The sequence below is a fragment of the Panthera uncia genome, assembly GCF_023721935.1.
Source record: "Panthera uncia isolate 11264 chromosome B3 unlocalized genomic scaffold, Puncia_PCG_1.0 HiC_scaffold_1, whole genome shotgun sequence".
NCBI lineage: Eukaryota > Metazoa > Chordata > Mammalia > Carnivora > Felidae > Panthera > Panthera uncia.
In genome coordinates this window covers 104,741,946-104,762,518 of record NW_026057582.1, presented here as the reverse complement: position 1 = coordinate 104,762,518, position 20,573 = coordinate 104,741,946, and the positions used below count along the sequence as shown (strand labels likewise).

The 20,573-nt window shown below is 52.5% G+C and overlaps 1 protein-coding gene across 1 annotated transcript in view; it reads left to right on the top strand.

Moving 5' to 3' along the window:
* IGDCC4 (immunoglobulin superfamily DCC subclass member 4) overlaps positions 1-20,573 on the top strand; it is a 31,254-nt gene that overhangs the window by 7,349 nt on the left and 3,332 nt on the right. Inside the window, exons 3-18 of the mRNA XM_049613762.1 lie at positions 1,477-1,613; positions 2,919-3,059; positions 6,764-6,919; positions 7,729-8,142; positions 8,667-8,831; positions 9,370-9,507; positions 10,383-10,556; positions 11,560-11,799; positions 11,952-12,053; positions 14,238-14,421; positions 15,184-15,311; positions 16,878-17,048; positions 17,301-17,438; positions 18,566-18,671; positions 19,164-19,392; positions 20,162-20,323. Of these exons, the coding sequence (XP_049469719.1) occupies positions 1,477-1,613; positions 2,919-3,059; positions 6,764-6,919; positions 7,729-8,142; positions 8,667-8,831; positions 9,370-9,507; positions 10,383-10,556; positions 11,560-11,799; positions 11,952-12,053; positions 14,238-14,421; positions 15,184-15,311; positions 16,878-17,048; positions 17,301-17,438; positions 18,566-18,671; positions 19,164-19,392; positions 20,162-20,323 (2,785 nt within the window). The remainder of the gene's footprint in view (positions 1-1,476; positions 1,614-2,918; positions 3,060-6,763; positions 6,920-7,728; positions 8,143-8,666; positions 8,832-9,369; positions 9,508-10,382; positions 10,557-11,559; positions 11,800-11,951; positions 12,054-14,237; positions 14,422-15,183; positions 15,312-16,877; positions 17,049-17,300; positions 17,439-18,565; positions 18,672-19,163; positions 19,393-20,161; positions 20,324-20,573) is intronic.

Sequence of the window (20,573 nt, the reverse complement as noted above, 5' to 3'; positions counted from 1 at the left end):
GACGCATTCCCCTGCTACTTGGGCCAGAGCCCATTCTGCCTACCACACCCCCAGACCCATGGACACTGCCTTGCCCGGATTGCATTATCTCTCAAGCAAGGTCTCTGAGCCTTTCTAATCTGAGTGGCTTTTCAGCCTCTAACCAAGAGGGCAGAGAACACCCCCTTCATCCATTACCCCTCGTAAGTAATGTATGCATTGACTGGGGCTTGCTAGGGACCTTGTCCCTTCCACGGGTATTCTCAACCATTTAATGGCTGGTGAGACAGACAGGTAGGAAGAACATGGGATTTGGAACCAGAAGACCTGGGTTCAAGTTTCAACTCTGCTCCAGCTGTGAGACCCTGGGAGAATACCCTGCTGCCTCTGAGCCTTAGTTTTGTCACCAGTAAAACGGAGGTTGTGATGTCCTCTATCTCTTCAGATTGTTTTGGCTCAGATGACACTGTATGAATAAAATGGATTTTTATCAGGGAGGGAGGAGGTAACATAGGCAGGGAGTAAACAAATTGACACTGTATAGAAGGCTGTGTAATATAAAGTAAGTCTTGCATTGTCAGCTCCCAGAATCCCAGGTCCCCTCCCTGGAGACAACCACCATTACCAGGGGCCTTCAGTGCAAGCATATTAAGTGTGCATATCCCCACACACTGTTCTGCACCAAACATACTTTGGAGATTGTCCTGTTTCAGCACACATGGAGGAGCCTCCTTTTTTTTTTTTTTTTTAATTTTTTTTTTTTTTTTAATGTTTATTTATTTTTGTGTGAGAGAGAGAGAAAACCAGCAGGGGAGAGTCAGAGAGAAGGGAACAGAGGATCTGAAGCAGGCTCGGAGCTTCCAGCAGAGAGCCAGACACGGGGCTTGAACTCACAAACTATGAGGTCATGACCCAAGCCAAAGTCAGATGCTTAACCGACTGAGCCGCCCAGGCACTCTGAGCTGTCTCCTTTTTAACAGCTGCCTAGCATTCCATTGTATGAATGTACTCAAACCGATTTAGCTAGTTCCCACCCTACAGATGGACACTTGGATCATTTCCAGTCTTCTGCCTTTGTAGTTACAGTGCTGGAGTGAATATCATTAAACATGTTTTTGTGTACATGTATGAGAATATCTGTGGGTTAGAGTCCTCGAAGTGGCGTTGCTGGGTCAAAAGGCATGTGCAGGGTTGATTTTAAGATCTTACCAGCTTGCCCTTGAAGGAAGCTGTATCCATTGGCATGGCGATCAACACAGGAGTGTCTTCCCTCCATTACCTCATCCACAGAGGGTGTTAGAAAACACCCAAAGTGATCTTTGCCAACCTGATAGGTGAAAATGGCATCTTACAGCTTTAATTTGCATTTTTTTTATTATAAGAGAGGCTTGAAAGTAAAATGCTGTCAGTAGTTCAGGCTGGAGAGAGAGGTAGACCTAGGACAGCTCCCTGCAGAGCTCCTGCCCACCTCATAGGTGCCCTCTCCCCCTTCCCAAGGCTCATCATTCTTCCCAACGGGGTCCTCCAGATCCTGGACATTCAGGAGAGTGACTCAGGCTCCTACCGCTGCGTGGCCACCAACTCAGTCCGCCAGCGCTTCAGCCAGGAGGCCCTACTCAGTGTGGCCCCCAGAGGTAAGGGGGCAGGCTGGATGGGGAAACCTGGGGATTTCTGGACCGGCCACCTCAGAGCTGGGAGGCACCTCGTGAGGTCCAAGCTCTGCCTTCAAATAGGTGACAGTGTATCAGTCCCACTGGGCAGGTGTGGAGTACCACCCAACAAGTCAGAAATAGAACTGGAGCTGGAACCCAAGACTCCAGACTCCCAGTCCAGCTCTCTTCCTGCAGAGGCTCTGTGTTCCCTTGGGTTGGGTGGAACATCCCGGGCTGGGGACAGAGGTGGGGAAGGGAGGCATCTGAAGAGGGTGTGTCAGTGCCCTGAAGCCATGGTCCCTGCCTTTCTGTGTCTCCTGAGGACTCTGGGCATTAGGGGATTGGCTGGGCACCGAGAATCTGGTTCCCTGCAGTCTGGTGCTCCTGTCCTCTCCATTTCTCCGAAAAGTTCCTGTCCCAGTGTAACACAGTAGGAAAGGCACAGGCTTTGGGGTCGGAAAGACCTGGTTTGAATCCTGGCCTCTCTACTTGCCATCTATGTGACCCTGGGCTGTTATCAAACGTCTAGCTCAGGGAGGTTGTGAGAATAGCTGAGATAAGAGTGGAAAGCGCCTGGCACCCAGCAGGTGCACAACAGATCTTAGTTCAGGCCTCCCTGAAGGGCCTTTCACTTGCCTCCCTTTGCCATGACATCTCCCCCGAACCCTGCACTTCTGCACATCTCTTCCCATCCCCCCATCTCAAATCCCCCGCTCAGGTAAGTAGGTTTAAGTCTGGTTCACTCCCTGCGCCCAGGGTCTCTGCCTCCACCTGCTGGACAAACCAGGTATTCGCCATGCTGACCCAGGGGGCCAGGGTCACAGTGAGAACTTGGCAGGGAATCCATGCTCAGGGAGCTGCCAAACTGGAGGAAACTCAACCCCTACCTCCTACCTTTCCCACAGGGGAACCCAAAGCCCTTTGAAGAAAGGACTTGCCTAAGGTCACACAGTGCCTTAATGGCAGTGCTGGAACCAGAAACTATGACTGTTGACTCCACCTCCAGGCTCCAAGTCTTCTCACGACCCTGATGGTCCTCTGCCTGGAGGGAGGGTTTGATTTGGCAGGCAAGAATGGCGGTGGTGTGCCAGAGGCCAGGTTTTTCCTCTCCAAGCTCCAAGAGAAAGAGCTCTGTGGAACTATGTGGCTGCTTTTGCCACCTGTCAGATGAAACCCTGGCTGTTCTCTGCCCCACCTGCTTCACCAGGTGATTCTGAGCATCAGGTGAGCTACTGCATGTATGGACACCTAATAGTAAGGCTGCTTGCTGGCCTGCCCTCTCTCCAGGGTCCCTGGCGTCCACCGGGGGGCAGGACGTGGTCATCGTGGCAGCCCCCGAGAACACCACAGTGGTTTCTGGCCAGAGCGTGGTGATGGAATGCGTGGCCTCAGCTGACCCCACCCCTTTTGTGTCCTGGGTCCGACAGGGTAAGTGGAGGGAGGGGACTCAAGGTCATGGGAAAGGAGGGGGTAGCATCTCATGTGTCCCCAAGTTGGGAAGCTATAAGGGTGACCACTCTATAGTCACCTACCTTTGGTGTGGTGGGAACTCCTCTTCTAGGGCCGAGTATGGGGATGGGGGAAACCTGGACAAACTTAATCATCAGTCTTTGAAGTGCATTTCCTCTATGAAACACTCTGGTTCTGCCACTCACGTAACCATTATTGAGACCCTACTTAGGGTGGTCTCAACAGTACTGCAAGTGAATGTGTGAGAGCTAGAAGGGTGCCGCGCAGCCATCGAATCAGGTGAAACCAGGCCCCCACTGCTGGTCTGCAAAGCTGCTGCCGTGTATGCTTGGCTTCACGCTGGGCACAGTGAATTTAAAAAATCAGAAGAGACAGACAGGGACTCTGTGGTCTGAACTCATCATAGTCTGGGTGAGGGTGATAAAACACACACCATGAAAAGAGGTTTGCCTGTATTGGGCAGCACGTGATAAATGCCAGGTAGGACTGCATTGCTCTCAGGGTAATGAGGATGCTGGCCAAACATCACCTTGCAGTCGGCTGAGCACTTCCTGCCAGAGCCTGGAAGAGCCCTTTGAAGGGGATAGGGGTGAGGACTATTATTCCCAGTGGACAGATGAGGAAGCTGAGGCTCAGAGAGTCAAGACCCAAACTTTAGAGCCTGTTCTCTTTCTGGTACACCACTTCCTACAGTCCTAAATGGAAGAAAAGCAAGGATTATTGTTGTTTCCATTGTCAATGAGAAGTGACTTACCTCAAGTTGATAGCAGAAGTAAGTCTTAAACCCTGCCCTTTTTACCTTTCTTCCCTGACGCAGTCTACTACCCTACACTGGCTCCTTTACATAAGTTTGTATCTCACATTCAAAAGAGTATGCAATCGGGGTGCCTAGGTAGCTTAATCAGTTTCAGTTAAGGTCATGATCTCATGGTCGTGAGATTGAGCCCCATGTTGTGTGATGCCTGCTTAAGATTTTCTGCCTCTCTCTCTGCCCCTCCCCTGTGTGTGTGTGCTCTCAGAAAGAAAGAAAGAAAGAAAGAAAGAAAGAAAGAAAGAAAGAAAGAAATGTATACATAGAGTTTAAGGAAAAATAATAAACTGAACAAGTATGTATCCCCCCGCCCCCCAGGGACATGTGAGTGGCTCAGTCAGCTGAGCGTCAGACTTCAGCTCAGGTCATGATCTCACAGTTTGTGAGTTCAAGTCCCACGTCCGTCTTTCTGCTGTCAGGCTGTAGCACAGAGACTGCTTTGAATCCTCTGCCCCCTCTCTCTGCTGTTTAAAATAAACAAATATTTTAAAAATGAAAAATAAATAAAAAAATGAAAAGTATATATCCCCCCACCCAAGCTGGTGAGATGTAACAGTGCTGGTGTCTTTGGGCCTCCCCAACCTGCACACCTCATTGGATTTGTGATACTTAGTTATTGGGATCCTGGGGCCAGCAGGACCCTCATACTATTATTGGGATGAGCCTGTGGTATCACCCAGAAATTCTAATATCAGTGTTTCTCAAATCCTGACTTTGTATCATGATGACCCAGGGAGCTTATTAAAACTGCAGACCCCTTCCCTTCATGCCTGGTCACTTGTGAACCAGGAATCTTAATGTTTAACAACTGCCCTAGGTCCTTGCTGCTGAAAGTGTGGTCTTTGGACCTACCACCTGCACCTACTTAGAAATGCAGAGTCTGGGGCATGCCCTAGGCCTCTGCATCTTAACAAGTTTCCTTGAGATTCTGTGATTCGAGTACACAGTGAGGGTTTGAGAATTGCTGTCCCAGAGAATCCTGACACCTATGGTCCTGGGAGCTCCCTTACAGAAAGTCTGCTAATAGCACTCCTGGACAGAGACTGGGAAGAGAAAGCCTGGAAAAGGATTTCCTTCCTGATATGCTGGTCACTGTTCCTTTCTTAGACACTTACTCCACAAAGTCAGGGAAGAGACATAGCTTTTTGTTTTGTTTTCTTCTGATTACGAAAGTTGTGTGTGTTCATTGTAGAAAACTAGGGAAAAGCAGAAACAGAAAACATTCCATTTAATCTCTCTTCGAGAGATTAAAATTGTTAACATACAAGTGTATTTTCTTCCAGATTTTCTTCTACGCATATGTGCATTTTTCCCTAAAATTGGGAGTAGTTCCAAATCTTACTTTCAGTCCACAGCATATCATAAGCATTTTTCCATCTCTAAAACTTTTTTTATTTTTATTTTTATTATTTTTTTATTTTTTTAATGTTTGTTTATTTTTGAGAGCGAGAGAGACAGAGCATGAACAGGGGAGGGGCAGAGAGAGAGGGAGACACAGAATCGGAAGCAGGCTCCAGGCTCCGAGCCATCAGCCCAGAGCCCGACGCGGGGCTCGAACTCAGGGACTGCGAGACCGTGACCTGAGTCAAAGTCGGACGTTTAACTGACTGAGCCACCCAGGCGCCCCTCTAAAACTTTTTCAAAAAGTAATTTTATTTTATTTTTTAAGACTCCATTCCCAACATGGGGCTTGAACTCATGACCCTGGGATCCAAGCGTCAGATGCTCTACCGACTGAGCCAGCCAGGTGCCCCCCAAAAAGTAATTTTAATGACTATATTCCATCATTTGAATATAGCCATAATACAACTTGCCAGTTTCTACTGTTGAATTTTTAAGTCCTTTCCAGTTATCCACTATTACAGTTAACATTACAGTGATCAGCCCTGTTCATATCTCCCCAGGACAGCTGCCCACAAATGGGATCCCTGGGTCAAAGTCAAAGTGGAGACTCCATTAGCATTTACCCTTTCTCTGGCATTGCAGCTTACCTTTTTAAAAACCTTTCCTGATTTGGGGCACCTGGGTGGCCCATTTGGTTAAGCATCTGACTTTGGCTCACGTGTTCAGTTCAGGTCATGATTTCACAGTCCATGAGTTTGAGCCCTTTGTGGGGCTTTGTGCTGACAGGTCAGAGCCTGGAGATTCTGTCTCCTTCTCCCTCTGCCACTCCCCTGCTCATGCTCATGCTCTCTCTCTCTCTCTCTCAAAAAAAAAAATAAATAAATAAACATTAAATTTTTTTTTAACTTTCCTAATTTGATAGGTGAAAATTAACATCTGTGTTTTGATGTGCATTTCTTTGATTATGTAAAGCTGAACACTTTTTTGTATTTCTTGGTCATTTGCATTTTTTCTCCAGATTTTCTGTTCATGTTCATAAAGCACAGGCTTCTTTTTTTTTAAGTTTATTTATTTGAGGGTGGGCATGCAGAGAGAGAGAGAGAGAGAGAGAGAGAGAGAGAGAGAGAGAGAGATAATTCCAAGCAGTATTGGGACAACACCATACAGGAGGAGTGAGTTCTTGAGAGAAATGAATTTAATAATAATGGTAACGGTAATAAGTGACTAGTTTACTGAGCACCTGTTAGGTGCCTGCATTGTGCCAGGCCTTCTCACAAACCTTATTTGTTTCAGCCCCACAGCAGCCCTTCCAGCTAGGGGCTATCTCCCTCCCCATTTTACAGAGACACTAGGGTTCACAGAGGGTCACTTGTCTAGCAAGGGGAGGAACTGAAATTCAAATAAGGGAATGCTGTGTTCCGTGTTGAGGGCCCCCCCCCCATGCAAGGAGTAGATGGAGGGCCAGTCCTCGGTGCCCCCCTCCACCGCTCTTCCTCTCCTCCCCTAGACGGGAAGCCCATCTCCACGGATGTCATCGTCCTGGGCCGCACCAACTTACTAATCAGCAGCGCGCAGCCCCGACACTCGGGCGTCTACGTCTGCCGGGCTAACAAGCCCCGCACGCGCGACTTCGCCACGGCCGCCGCCGAGCTCCGCGTGCTGGGTGAGGCGGGGTGGAGGACCCGGTAGTAGGGGCTCAGGGGGACCGGATTGGGCCGGGTCAGCTAGGAGTGGGGAAGGGAAGATGGGGAGGGGGGGAGGGGCAAGCGGGTGTGTTAGAAGGACTGAGGGGCGACCCTGGACGATGGAAAAGGGCTGGAGCTAGGGGGACGGCGCTCAGGGGAGGGGCCCTTCGTTAGGGTGGGTAGTGCAGGGGACAGCTGGAGGAGGGGAAGAGCGGGAAAGGAAAGGAGAAAGGGGTGGGGGAAGTTGAGGCAGGGAGAGAAGCAGAGGGGTGGTCAGGGCATGACTTGGGTGATTGGGGGGTGGCGACGGGTGGTCTGAGCGGGACCTAGGTAATGGGGGAGAGGGGTAGGACTGAGGGTTGGGGAGACGGTGGAGTCGTCTGGTGGCACGAAAAACTGGGGGACGGAGTTGCTCAGGGCTGGGATAACTGTGGCGAGGGGGGAGTCTCCCCGGTGTGGGAGACACTGGAAGGAGGGGAAGAGGTTACGGTACCTGAGGGAGAGGGGTGAGGCCCAGGAGGAGCTAGGGTACTTAGGGGAGGCTCGGGAGGCCCGGGGACAACTGGGAGCGAGGAGGAGTAGGCTGGCGGCGTGGGGCTGGGGTAAACGGGGGAGGAGCAGGGGTAGGGCGGCGCCGCATGCGAGTATTTGGGGGCGGGGTGACTCAGAGAGAGGCTGGAGCGAGCTGGGGGGGGGGGGGGCGCGGCAGCCGGCCGGGGTATGCAGAGAGGCGGCAGGACCCCTGGCGGCCGGAGCGCGCGGTCAGCGTCCCCCTCCCCGCCCCCAGCGGCCCCTGCCATCTCGCAGGCGCCCGAGGCGCTGTCGCGGACGCGGGCGAGCACGGCGCGCTTCGTGTGTCGAGCGGCCGGGGAGCCCAGGCCCGCGCTGCGCTGGCTGCACGACGGGGCGCCGCTGCGGCCCAACGGGCGCGTCAAGGTGCAGGGCGGCGGCGGCAGCCTGGTCATCACGCAGATCGGCCTGCAGGACGCCGGCTACTACCAGTGCGTGGCGGAGAACAGCGCGGGCACCGCGTGCGCCGCCGCGCCCCTGGCCGTCGTGGTGCGCGAGGGGCTGCCCAGCGCCCCCACGCGGGTCACGGCCACGCCGCTGAGCAGCTCCACCGTGCTCGTGGCCTGGGAGCGGCCCGAGCTGCACAGCGAGCAGATCATCGGCTTCTCCCTCCACTACCAGAAGGCACGCGGTAAGTCTGCTGGGGACCCGCGTGGGGGCGCCCTGAGGGGGGCACAGGTTAGAAGACGGATGGGTTGCCGTGTGGGTACCTTTGGGGATAGGGTGGGATGGGGTGGGAGCCCGTGGAACAGACCCGCATAGGTATGGGCTAGGCAGTAGTCTTCGATGTGCTGGAAAGGTCAAAGTGTGCAGCACATTTCCCCCTCAGCCACAGCCTGTTATGATAGAGGAGGAAGAGGATGCTTTTCCTCCCAGAGAAAAATGCCTTGGCACTCCTGGAGCCAGTTTATTATAACTGCAGCAGGAGCCACTTCAATTAGACGCCAGAAAGAACTTCCTAGCCGGCAGAGGAATTAATACAGTGGGACTAGAAGCCAGGGAAGTCTGTACTCTGGGGCTCAGATGATCTGATGATTTAGTTACAGACTATTCCAGAGACTGGGGCAATGTGAAGGATCCCTAGATAACCTCCAGCTGGTAGGCCTCTGGGGGTGGCCTTGTGATAGTTTCTTTGTCCCTGTGTCACTGCCCCAGGCATGGACAATGTGGAATACCAGTTTGCAGTGAACAATGACACCACAGAGCTGCAGGTTCGAGACCTGGAACCCAACACCGATTATGAGTTCTACGTGGTGGCCTACTCCCAGCTGGGGGCCAGCCGCACCTCTACCCCAGCACTGGTCCACACACTGGATGATGGTAGGGCCTCTAAACCTGCAGTGGGCCCCTTGGGTTCCAGAGAATTCCCTGGGGATGGTAGTTCGGCTTCTCTTTACTAGTGTTTGCCAAGGGACTTTTACCTGCCTCATGTCATCTTTTGTGCCCTGTAAGGGGGTGGGTAATGGTTCTTCCCAATTTACAGTTTAGGAAACTGAGGCCCAGAAAATGAGAGTGACTTGCCCAAGGTCAGTAGTACAGCGGGGACTTGAGGACAGGTCTTAATTCCCTCTGTCATATGGCCCTTCTCAATATCCATGTACCATCCAGTCAGGCAGGGGCCAGTGACATGAAACCATTGGATGTGGAAGATTGTGCCCCAAACCTTTTTCTGGCTTTGGGGTGGGAAGGATGTCCCCTCATCTCCAGTTTGGGGCTCCCCTGAGAGGCTCCCTTTCCTCCCTCAGATCCCGGGCCTACTTCTGACTTGCTGTGTGACCTGGGCAAGTCTCTGATCGCTCCTGGGCCTCACCTTCCACGTCGGTGGAGCAGAGCTCATGCTGATGTTCTTCTGTCTCAGTCCCCAGTGCAGCACCCCAGCTCTCCCTGTCCAGCCCCAACCCCTTGGACATCAGGGTGGCGTGGCTGCCCCTGCCTCCCAGCCTGAGCAATGGGCAGGTGGTGAAGTACAAGATAGAGTACGGTTTGGGAAAGGAAGGTAAGTGGGGGCAGGCCTCCACCTGCCTGGGAATTATTGATGCGAAGGGCTGGCCAGAGCAGCTGAGGACCCAAGTAGAGGTGGGGAGAGTCTGAGGAAATTAAGCAGAGAGGTAGAGTAGGGAAATATGAACTTGGACAAGAGGAGTGTGGGCTAGGTGTAGGGAAAGGTAAAGAGGCAAAGCTCAAGACAGAGGCCTGGGTTCTAGCCCGACCTCCTCTACAGCTATAGTGGGTAATGTGGTTAAGTCCCTGCCTCAGTTTCCTCATCTGTGAAATGAGGCAGGTAGCCTAGATAATCCCTGGGGTCCCTTCCAGCTCAAAAAGCAGATGAGAGAACAGGAGGTAGAGGGTGTGCTTGTGGGATTGGGGAAACAGCACTGGGGACGGCATGTTAGAGCAGATGTAGATGATCTAGGGGAGAGGGTGTGAAAAGGATAAAGAGTTAGGAGAAGGCAAGTGGCTGGGGGTGGGGGGGCAGGGTGAGAGTGAGAAAGGAGGGAAGCACGAGGAAGGGAGCTTGGGGTGGTCATCAGAGCTCCAGAAGGCAGGCGGTACCTGATGGCCTTCAGAGACAACCCCTTGTGCCTGCGTCCTAGAGTGTGTATGAAGGGATGGTCACAGACAGTTCATGGGGAAGTGCAGAGTGCATGCTGTGGTTCTCTCCACTCTGAGCTGAGGCTGATGGCCTGTGTCAGCCCAGGCTGGAGGCCCAGGAGTCAGCTCTGGAGCCATGACTGAGGGGTCAGTGCTGAGAGGGCCTCAGGCTCCCATGGGCGCCGAGGAACCAGGATCTGGGGTGGAATAGTTGGTATAGGGGAGTTTAGGGGTCCTGGTCTTTAGGTGGCCACCCAGCAGCCATGTTTCCTGTCCCAGCAGATCAGGTTTTCTCCACCGAGGTGCCTGGGAATGAAACACAGTTTACGCTGAGTTCGCTTCAGCCCAACAAAGTGTATCGAGTACGGATTTCGGCTGGCACAGGGGCTGGCTATGGGACGCCCTCCCAGTGGATGCAGCACAGGACGCCCAGTATGCACAACCAGAGCCACGGTAGGGGGTCTGAGGGGAGAGGAAGGACCGTGTGTGTGTGACTGGAGTGTATGTGTGCCCTTAGAACTCAGGCCCAAACACCCTCTCCTTCAGAGACCTTCCATGGCTCCCCCTGCTTGAGGGGTAAGGGAGGCCAGGTGTAGAGGCGAAGGGCTGGCCTTTACAGACACACCTGGGCTACAGTGTCCCTTCTACCTGCGTGATCTTGGACAAACCATTCACAACTCCGAGGCTTCATTTATTGCCAAAGGTGGCATAGGGATTAATAATGCATTGTGAACCAGTGTTCAGCACGTAATAAGAGCTTGTTAAATACTAGTTGCTTTTCATTGATCGTGATTGTTGGTTTTGTCAAGAGGCCCGATAATACAGTGATTAAGTGCAGACAGAACCTGGCACATATGCTCTCTGTGTGACCTTGGGCAAGTCGCTTAACTTCTCAGTTTTCTTATCTGTAAAATGGAGATAGTAGTATTTTTGTTATTTTGTAGGGTTGTGAGAATAAAACACATGTACAAAGGGCTTAGAACAGTGTCTGACACATAATAAAGCCCCACTCTTAGGCTCCAAGTCGGCTCCCCACACCAATGGCTCCTTCCCTCCTTTCCAATCTCAGCAACCCCTGCGACCCCCTTGCCTGTCAGTATCCCCGCATGCATTCCTTCAGAAGAATTATGGAGCCCTACGCTGTGCCAGGTACTATCAGCACCGCCCCAGAGGTGCTCCTCGCTGACCTCTTTGCAAGCGCTCAGGAGACACGCCTACATTCTCAGCACTCTGGGTGTGTAGAATAGGGAGTTCACCTCTAGACTGAGCCCAGGCCTGGCACAAGGAGTGGTGGCTGAGTGTCCATTCACTGCAAGGAGGCTGGCAAGGCTCTCACTCAGTGCTGGCTTCCTGCTTTTGGCTTCCTCCTACCTGTCCCCCTCTCCCACCTCTGGCTTCCTTCTCCTCACTTCCCATTCTCTCACCCCTTCTTCCCATCCTGCTCCTTTGCCCCCAGTCCCTTTTGCCCCTGCAGAGTTGAAGGTGCGGGCAAGAATGGAGTCCCTGGTCGTGTCGTGGCAGCCTCCCCCTCACCCTGCCCAGATCTCTGGCTACAAACTGTACTGGCGGGAGGTGGGAGCCGAGGAGGAGGAGGCCAATGGTGAGAGTCCCCCAGGGGGCCGCGGAGACCAGGCTTGGGATGTGGGGCCTGTCCGGCTCAAGAAGAAAGTGAAGCAGTATGAGTTGACCCAGCTAGGTGAGGAGGGCTGGGGGAGGGAGGGAGATGGGCATAGCCTTGGTTGGGAACGGGGCAAGCTGGGCATGGGAGTTGGGAATGGAGTGCTATCTGGGGATGAAAGAGTGGCCTCAGAGGTCCCTCTAGCCAGTGACCCCCATGACCTTCCCCAGCCCCTGGCCGGCTGTACGAGGTGAAGCTTGTGGCATTCAACAAACATGAGGACGGCTACGCAGCGGTGTGGAAGGGCAAGACAGAAAAAGCTCCCACGCCAGGTGAGGGGGCTGGGGAAGGAGAGGGAGGAGGGCTCTGTTGAAGGGTCTGTGTGCCTCTTCCTTTCCCTTCCCTCTGGGCCAGCCTTGGTGGTCAGGCCATCCGGTAGCCTCAGCTACCCCCAGACCCATGCTCTTAGGCTCAGAGGTCCTCTTCTAGCCCCAGACAGCCTCTGTCGCAGACAGAAGCTTCAGTTGGTGCACTTTCAGGACTGCTACCGTATTTTCATTACCCATGAGCAGTGCTAATTTGGAAGGTTTGGACAGAGAGAAACCCCATGGTTAATCGGTGACTCCTGACCCTGTTTGACCTTTAAACATGTTTTAAAATACATCCACCTACATCACACTGCCTATCAGATTATCCCTCCACTCTAGGCAGGGAGAGTGTCCTTATGCGGCCCATCAGGAAAGTGAGACTCAGGTAAAGGGACTTTACCCAAGGTTGCACAGAGCCTAGACTAGAACCAGGACTCTTGGCTGCCCAATGAGTATTTCCACTGTAGTACACTGCCTACTGGCTTTGTATGGGCCACCTTGGGTGCCCATCATGGATCCCCTCACCCCTGACTTCCCAGGCTGATTTTTAACCATGCGGTTTTGTCAAAGGAGCCCTCAACCAGGAGCCAGGAGACCTGAGTTCTAATTCCAGTTTGTTCATTCAGCAAATATTTTACTAAGTGTCTACTGCCCTGTTCTGGAAATTTAGTGATGAACAATACAGATAAGGTACCTGCTGTCATGGAGTTTATTTTATTTTATACTTATGTAATGAACACATCATCCTATAGTACTCACTATATATGTCTTAGTTCGGGCTGCTATAATAAAAATACCCCAGACCGAGTGGCTTAAACAACCATTTATTTTTCACAGTTCTGGAGAAAGTCCGAGGTCAAGGTGCCAGTAGAGTCAGTGTCTAGTGAGAGTCCACTTTCTGGTTTACAGACCATAGGCCATCTTCTCACTGTATCCTCACATGGCAGAAAGGGGGCTGGAGGGCTCTCTGGGGGGTTCTTCTACAAGGGCAGTTATGTGCTGAAAGTTTGTGTCTCCCCCTCCATCCCCACAATTCATACATTGAAACTCTACCCTCCAATATGATGTACTAGGAGGTAAATAGGATTACATGAGGTCGTGAGGGTGGGGCCCTTATGAATAGGATTGATGCCCTTATAAATGTCGCAAGAGAGCTCACTTCCTCTCTCTGCTGTCCTCCATAATATCATACAAGGAGAAGTAGGCAGTCTGTAGCCCACAAATGGGCTCTTACCAGAACTTGAGCATGCTGGCATCCCGATCTTAGACTCCAGCTTCCATAACTGTGGGAAATAAATTTCTTTTGTTTATAAGCCACCCAGTCTATGGTACTTTGTTATGGCAGCCTGGATGGACAAAGATAGGAAATAATCCCATTCATGAGGGCACCACCATGTGTTCAAATGTCAACATAGGAAGCGCAGGAGGCGCAAATATTCAGTTCATAACAATATGCAAGATGCTTTTCTTTTTTTTTTTTTTTATTAAAAAAAATTTTTTTTTTACATTTATTTATTTTTGAGAGACGGAGACAGAGCACAAGTGTGGGAGGGGCAGAGAGGGAAGGAGACAGAATCTGAAGCAGGCTCCAGGCTCTGAGCTGTCAGCACAGAGCCTGATGCGTGGCTCGAACTCACGGACCGCGAGATCATAACCTGAGCCAAAGTCGGACACTCAACCGACTGAACCACCCAGGCGCCCCTGCAAGATGCTTTTCTGTGTACTTAACAAATAGTAACTGATTTAGTCCTCATAACAATACTATGAGGTAAGTATATTATCAGTTCCACTGACAGAATAGGGACTGGAGGCAGAGAGAGGTTAAGTAACTTCTCCCAGGTCACACAGCTAGTACATGGCAGAGCTAGAATTGGAACCAGGGTAACCTGGCTCTAAAATCTTTGCTTTTAATTGCCATGATTTGTTGCCTCTCTCTAGACAGTTTGCTATTTATATGACCTTGGCCAAAATCACTTAAATTCTTGGGAGCCTCGGTTTCTTCATCTGTGAAGTGGGAATGATGCTACTCAACTCTCAGGATTGGAGGAGAGAGGGTGAAAATAAGTGCCTTGGGAACTGCAAACCACTGCCCATATTTCGGGATGAGTGTCCTCCCTCCTTTCCCCACACTCAGTTTTCACCTTCCAGACTTGCCCATCCAGAGGGGACCACCCTTGCCCCCCGCCCACGTCCATGCCGAATCAAACAGCTCCACATCCATTTGGCTTCGGTGGAAAAAGCCAGACTTCACCACGGTCAAGATTGTAAACTATACTGTGCGCTTCAGCCCCTGGGGGCTCAGGAATGCCTCCCTGGTCACCTATTATACCAGGTAGGGAAGCCAGCTAATGCTGTGAGGGGGGAGGAAAGCAGCAGCTGGTGATGGGGGGGGAGGGACCCCAGGGATTCAGGAACCTTTCATGGCTCGCATGTTGCACTGTGGCACACTGAGGGTCTGATGCCCTGATGGTGACAGGTGGAAAAGGGGAGTCCTGTTATCCCATCCCCTCACACAGAACCTCATACTCAACCCCAGAGAATGTGATGCAGGACAGACCCATTTCTTCGACCTCAGAGGCCTCCTGACATGATGGGGAGGAGAGAGCCCAGATGCTGTGCTGAGAGGGCCCCCAGTCAGATTGGAAGGCACAGCCATTGCCCTGAGGAGCTGTTGGTTTGGCAGAGGAAAAATTGCATAAAAATATAATAGAAAACACTACAAAGCAAGTAAAATAGGCTAAAGTAGAAAAACACGATAGTTATGTACAGCTGCAACTAAAGGACAATTAAGTCAAGGAAAAGATGCATCAGAGATGGTTCCTTGGGTGCTCAATGACTTGGATTAATCCAGGCAGGTTTCCTGGAGCAGGACGCCTAGTTCGGAGATTGGACAGAATACCTTGGGAGCAGCGTACATCCAGACCTCTCTATAGGGCCCCTGGGTGGTGTCAGCGGCCCCCATGCCAGAGAGCAGATTCCCTGCCCAGGGTGGGGCCTGGAGCTGGGCTGGGCTGGACTGGGGGAGTGGATTTGGAGGGGATGCCCTGCTAGGAGGGGGTGCCTGAAGCACCAGTCACATTTCTTGCCTCAACAGTTCTGGAGAAGACATCCTCATTGGTGGGCTGAAGCCGTTCACCAAATATGAGTTTGCAGTACAGTCCCACGGAGTGGACATGGACGGGCCTTTCGGCTCCGTGGTGGAGCGCTCCACCCTGCCTGACCGTGAGTGGCCCCCTTGCCAGCAGTCCATCTTTTACAAGCAATCCTTCTTGCCCAACGGCCTTCTTTTTTTTTTTTTCTTAATTTTTTTTTTTTACATTTATTTATTTTTGATAGACAGAGCACAAGTGGGGGAGGAGCAGAGAGAGAGAGAGAGAGAGAGAGAGAGAGAGAGAGGGAGACACAGAATCCGAAGCAGGCTCCAGGCTCCGAGCTGTCAGCACAGAGCCCGACGTGGGGCCCGAACTCACAAGCTGTGAGATCACGACCTGAGCCAAAGTCGAACGCCCAGCCGACTGAGCCACCCAGGCACCCCGGGCCTTCTTTTTTGATACGTCCCTCAGAGCCCCATTTCTGTCTATCATTGACTTTGCATTTGTGTAGGCCAGTCCTGTGCTTTAGGCATAAACATAATAAGATTTAGAGGAGTGGCTTCTTTTATGGGACTGCCAAGACCTCACTGAGTTGGTGAAGAGGGGCCAGGTCAGGGAGGCGTCGTGGATTCTACACTTGGGTCCCCATCCTGCCCCTGGCACACAGGAAACCTTGGGCAGATCCCTTCCCCATTGGGCCTATGTTTCCCCATCTGTAACAAGAAAGGATGGGGCCACTCACTGTCCAAGTCTGTGACTGTGTAACCTCTAGAAATGGCATTCCAAGACAAATGGGTTTTTGTTCTCATAGCAGAGGCTCTTCAGTTCTATCAGCCCTAAAACTGTTTACCTTCCCATAGACAGAAGACCTTTGTCCCAGGATCTGATATAGGAAGACTTTGGGGGGGGTGGGGGTGAGAGTTCTGCACTCATGGATTTGTTCTTTAAAAGCACTCCTTACAAATTGTTTCTCACCTACTTATGACTTCAGTTATTGTGGTCTTAAACTACATAGGAAGTTGAGGCGGCCCCATTGTTTTCTCAGAGGAGACTTTATGACATTGGCTCCCCAGCACAACTGGCCATGCTACAGACAGGGGATGTTTTCTCCTTTTGCAGATGGGGGGGGGGGGGGGAGACTAGAGCTGAGAGTCAAAGAGGGTTCTGACAGCCTGTAATGCTGTGGCTGTCTTGCACCTTAGAGCCTTGGGTCCCCATCTCATCCTCTGCCAGGACTTGAAGACCTGAAACCCCAAATATCTGACCCTTTCCAACTCATTAGTCACCTGTGTCCCTACTTCTCACCCTTCCTCATTCACCCCCATCCCCTGGGATCAGCTTCTTCTCTAAAAACAGAACACAAAGACTTCCAAGGTTGTACTTCTCACACTGGGCTTCCCATGACCCTTAGGACCTGTGTCAGGGGCAGACATAGACAAAGGCTACATAGGGCATCAATGAATTTTACTTGAAGACTTGGAGAGTTTCTGGAAGGGGAGAAATAGTGAAACCTTTCCAGCTGTTTTCCAGAAACTCCCCAGTTAGAGATCAGATCTCATTTTGTTTTGTGGTTTGTGGTTTGTCCAGTGAAGGAGGAGAAAGGGAGGCCATGTCCTCATGCCCCTTTTCCCAGCTGCCCCCAGAGCTGGGGCTCTCAGTGACTGTGCCTCTCCTCATCTCTTCCCCTGCACCCCAGGGCCCTCAACGCCGCCATCCGACCTGCGCCTGAGCCCCCTGACGCCATCCACCGTTCGGCTGCACTGGTGTCCCCCGACAGAGCCCAATGGCGAGATCGTGGAATATCTGATTCTATACAGCAACAACCACACCCAGCCCGAGCACCAGTGGACCCTGCTCACCACGGAGGGTGAGGGCTCCCACACCAGGGCATCTGAGCAGGAGCTTCCACACTCTCTCTCCCTTTCCCAACCTCTCCAGTGGCTGGGTTAGTGGTGAGAGTGTGGCTGAGGTTTGTCCCGGGGGTTTCTAGAAGGAAGAGGCAGAAGCTAGTGCCTGAGTGGGAGAGCATACCTTCCGAGTCCTGCTTTCCAGGCTGTCTCTGCATCCCATCCCCACTCAGCCCCCCAACCCTGCTCTCCCTGCTTCCCCCTGCCCCCAGGAAACATCTTCAGTGCTGAGGTACACGGCCTTGAGAGTGACACGAGGTACTTCTTCAAGATGGGGGCACGCACAGAGGTGGGGCCTGGGCCCTTCTCTGGTCTGCAGGATGTGATCACTCTCCAGGAGAAGCTCTCAGGTATGAGGGCAGGGAGGGAAAAGTGGGTCCATCCTGGGACAGCCTAAGTTCTTCTGAGGCCCCTCAAGTTGACCTCTAATCCTAAAGTTATCTCTTCCAAGGCCCTGTTCCCAGGCACAACTACCATTTCATTGTTTTGGACAGCTGACCTCGTAGTTTGGTGCAGAGAGGACAAATTTGACGGGGAAATTGGGTGTAGTTCAGTGGTGATTCAGTCGAGAGGTCAGACTTGTGGGAGACTGGCTTTGTTCTTTGGGAAATTGCTTTGATTGGAGGATTGGTTTGGAGACATGACGAGCCTTATGGGGTGGGAGTGGGCAACAGAACTGGCTATATAATTTGCAGGGCCAAGTGTGAAACGAAAATGTGGGGCCTTTCTTTAAAAATCAGAATTTCGGGGCACCTGGGTGGCTCAGTTGGTTAAGCATCTGACTTCAGCTCAGGTCATGATCTCACCATTCGTGAGTTCGAGCCCTGCATCAGGCTCTGTGCTGACAGCTCAGAGCCTGGAGTCTGTTTCGGATTCTGTATCTCCCTCTCTCTCCTTCCCCCACTTGCACTCTGTGCCTCTCTCTCTCAAATATTATTTTTAAAAAATTAGAATTTCAAGATGGTGACAGCAGAGCATTAAACCAAGCATGGAGCCCTTCCAAGTGTGAGCCCCGTGAGATCACCCTTGTAGCACACCCACGAAACCAGTCCCAGTTGTGTTTCACTGAAAGGCCAGGTTGACAAACAGGGACCATAACTTCAGATTTCCAATGGGGAGGATAGTCAGAGAGGCAGTGGTGGACCCCTTCTTGCATTCTGAGTGTCAGGGGGCACCTGGGTGGCTCATCCGGTTAAGTATCTGACTCTTGATTTTGGCTCAGGTCATGATCTCACATGAGATCAAGCCCTACATCGGGCTCTGTGCTGACAGTGTGGAACTTGTTTGGGATTCTCTCTCTCCCTCTCTCTCTCTGCCCCTCCCCTACTCATGCTCACTCACTCTCTCCCTCTCTCAAAATAAATAAACTTAAAAAAATACTTGAAAAAAAAAGATTTTGAGTGTCCAAAGGGTGAGACTCTATGAACCCTGAGCCTCTGGCCTTGACCTGTTCTGTCCCCTCTGTCTCCACCACCAGACTCCTTGGACGTGCACTCAGTCACAGGCATCATTGTGGGTGTCTGCCTGGGCCTCCTCTGCCTCCTGGCCTGCATGTGTGCCGGCCTGCGCCGCAGCCCCCACAGGTGGGTGAAGAAGCCAGTCTGACTACAGAGAGGAGAGATTTCCAGAAGGGCTCCAGAGACGAGAAAGCAGGGAGAATGGTCACGATTTGCCAAGGAACCCTCAGCGCCTCCATTAAAATTAGGATTCTAGGATGGAGGGATTGGGGGTGATATCCTCATGAGAGTGGGGAGTGGGCTTAGGGGAGCCCCCAGCCTACCTCCTCAGCAAGGGCGGGCATAGGCAGAGCTGCCTTCTCTCACTCTCTCTGTAGGTACCAGCATCTTGGAAGGAGGGACCCCAAATCTTCAGATACCTGGAGTCAAGGGAGGGAAGGTCCCATTTGCAATGTTTCAGCTGTTTTGAACAGTTTCTTAATCATTACACAGACAGGGAAACCAAGTTCCAGAGATGGGCAGGAACCTGCCCAAGGACATAGGCTGAACTAGATCCCAGTCCTGCCTCTACCCCTCACTTTTTGACCACTGTGCCTGATTCCCTATCTTCCCTTCCAGAGAAGCCCTCCCGGGCCTGTCCTCTACGGCCAATGCTGGGAACCCTGCACTGTACTCTAGAGCCCGCCTTGGGCCCCCCAGCCCCCCAGCTGCCCATGAACTGGAGTCCCTTGTGCACCCCCGTCCCCAGGACTGGTCTCCACCGCCCTCAGACATCGAGGACAGGGCTGAAGTGCACAGCCTTATGGGTGGCGGTGCTTCAGACTGCCGGGGTCACTCCAAGAGAAAGGTAAGCCTGGAGCCTGGGCAGGTCAGAGCCCCACACCACAGCTCATTTCCAAATAGGACACCTGGGGGCGCAAGAGTACAATGTGTGTACCCAGAGAGAAACTCCTCCACCCTCCTCCTCCCCTTCCCTGGACCAGCTGTAGAAGAAAAGGCACTCTCTCCTTCCTCCCTGAAAGGGTTGGCAGGGCAGGGAAGCAGATGGGCCTCCATCCCTGGCAGAATAGGTCAGTCTGGTTCTCCTGGAAGGAGGGAAGGGCCTCCTGTGGACTGTTTGCCGGTGACTCAGAGTGGCCACAACGCCCAGATCCCTCCTTGTGCTGGGAGCTGGAGAAACCTCTAAGACCCATTCCTCCCAGTCCTGACCAGGACAAGAGGCTGGTCAGCTTGGCTGTGGCCCGGTGAGACCAGGACCGGGATAAGGTAGGCCGACATAGGGCAGGTACCTTCCACGCCAGCAGCGGTGGCTCATCCTGACCTTCTCAGAAGAGCCTGCTCACACCCATGAGTGCTTCTTCCCCCTTTCCCTGCCCCTGTGGTGAAGAAAAGCCTGCTTGGCTTGGACACTTCTAGGCTTTGCCAAAGCAGGTGGTATTTGGCTTTTCTGCAGGAAGAATTCTCCATCCTCAAATTCACCCCCAGACTCTCAGGCCCTCCCCACAGCCCTAGTGGAGAGGTAGCAAGAAGGCCAAGAGTCTCCATCCACTTCCCTCTCTTCTGCTCTCCTCTTCCACTCAAGCCTTCAGTGCTCCTGTGTCTTTCCCCCCTTGCAGATCTCCTGGGCTCAGCCAGGTGGGCCAAGCTGGGCAGGTTCCTGGGCTGGCTGCGAGCTGCCCCCAGCAGGCGCCATGCCTTCTCTGACCCGGGCCCTGCTGCCCCCTGCTGGAACTGGGCAGACACTGTTGCTGCAGGCTCTGGTGTATGACGCCATAAAGGTCAGTGTCCTGGGAAGGAGGGGCAGGAAAGGAGAGAAGGGGCTCTGTGCTTGTGAAGAGTAAGTAGTGAGCTTTCTGGTGACCTCTGAGGGTAATTTCCCTGGGGATGGAAGTCTAGCTAGGAGAGACCCCCTGGAGCCTCTGAAGGTGGGCGGGTGGAAGGCAGGCAGTTTCCGGGAATCTGTTTCACCTGAGTTGAAGACAGTCGCTCCTCTCCCCATACCTATGTGGGCCGGCAGAATCACCATGG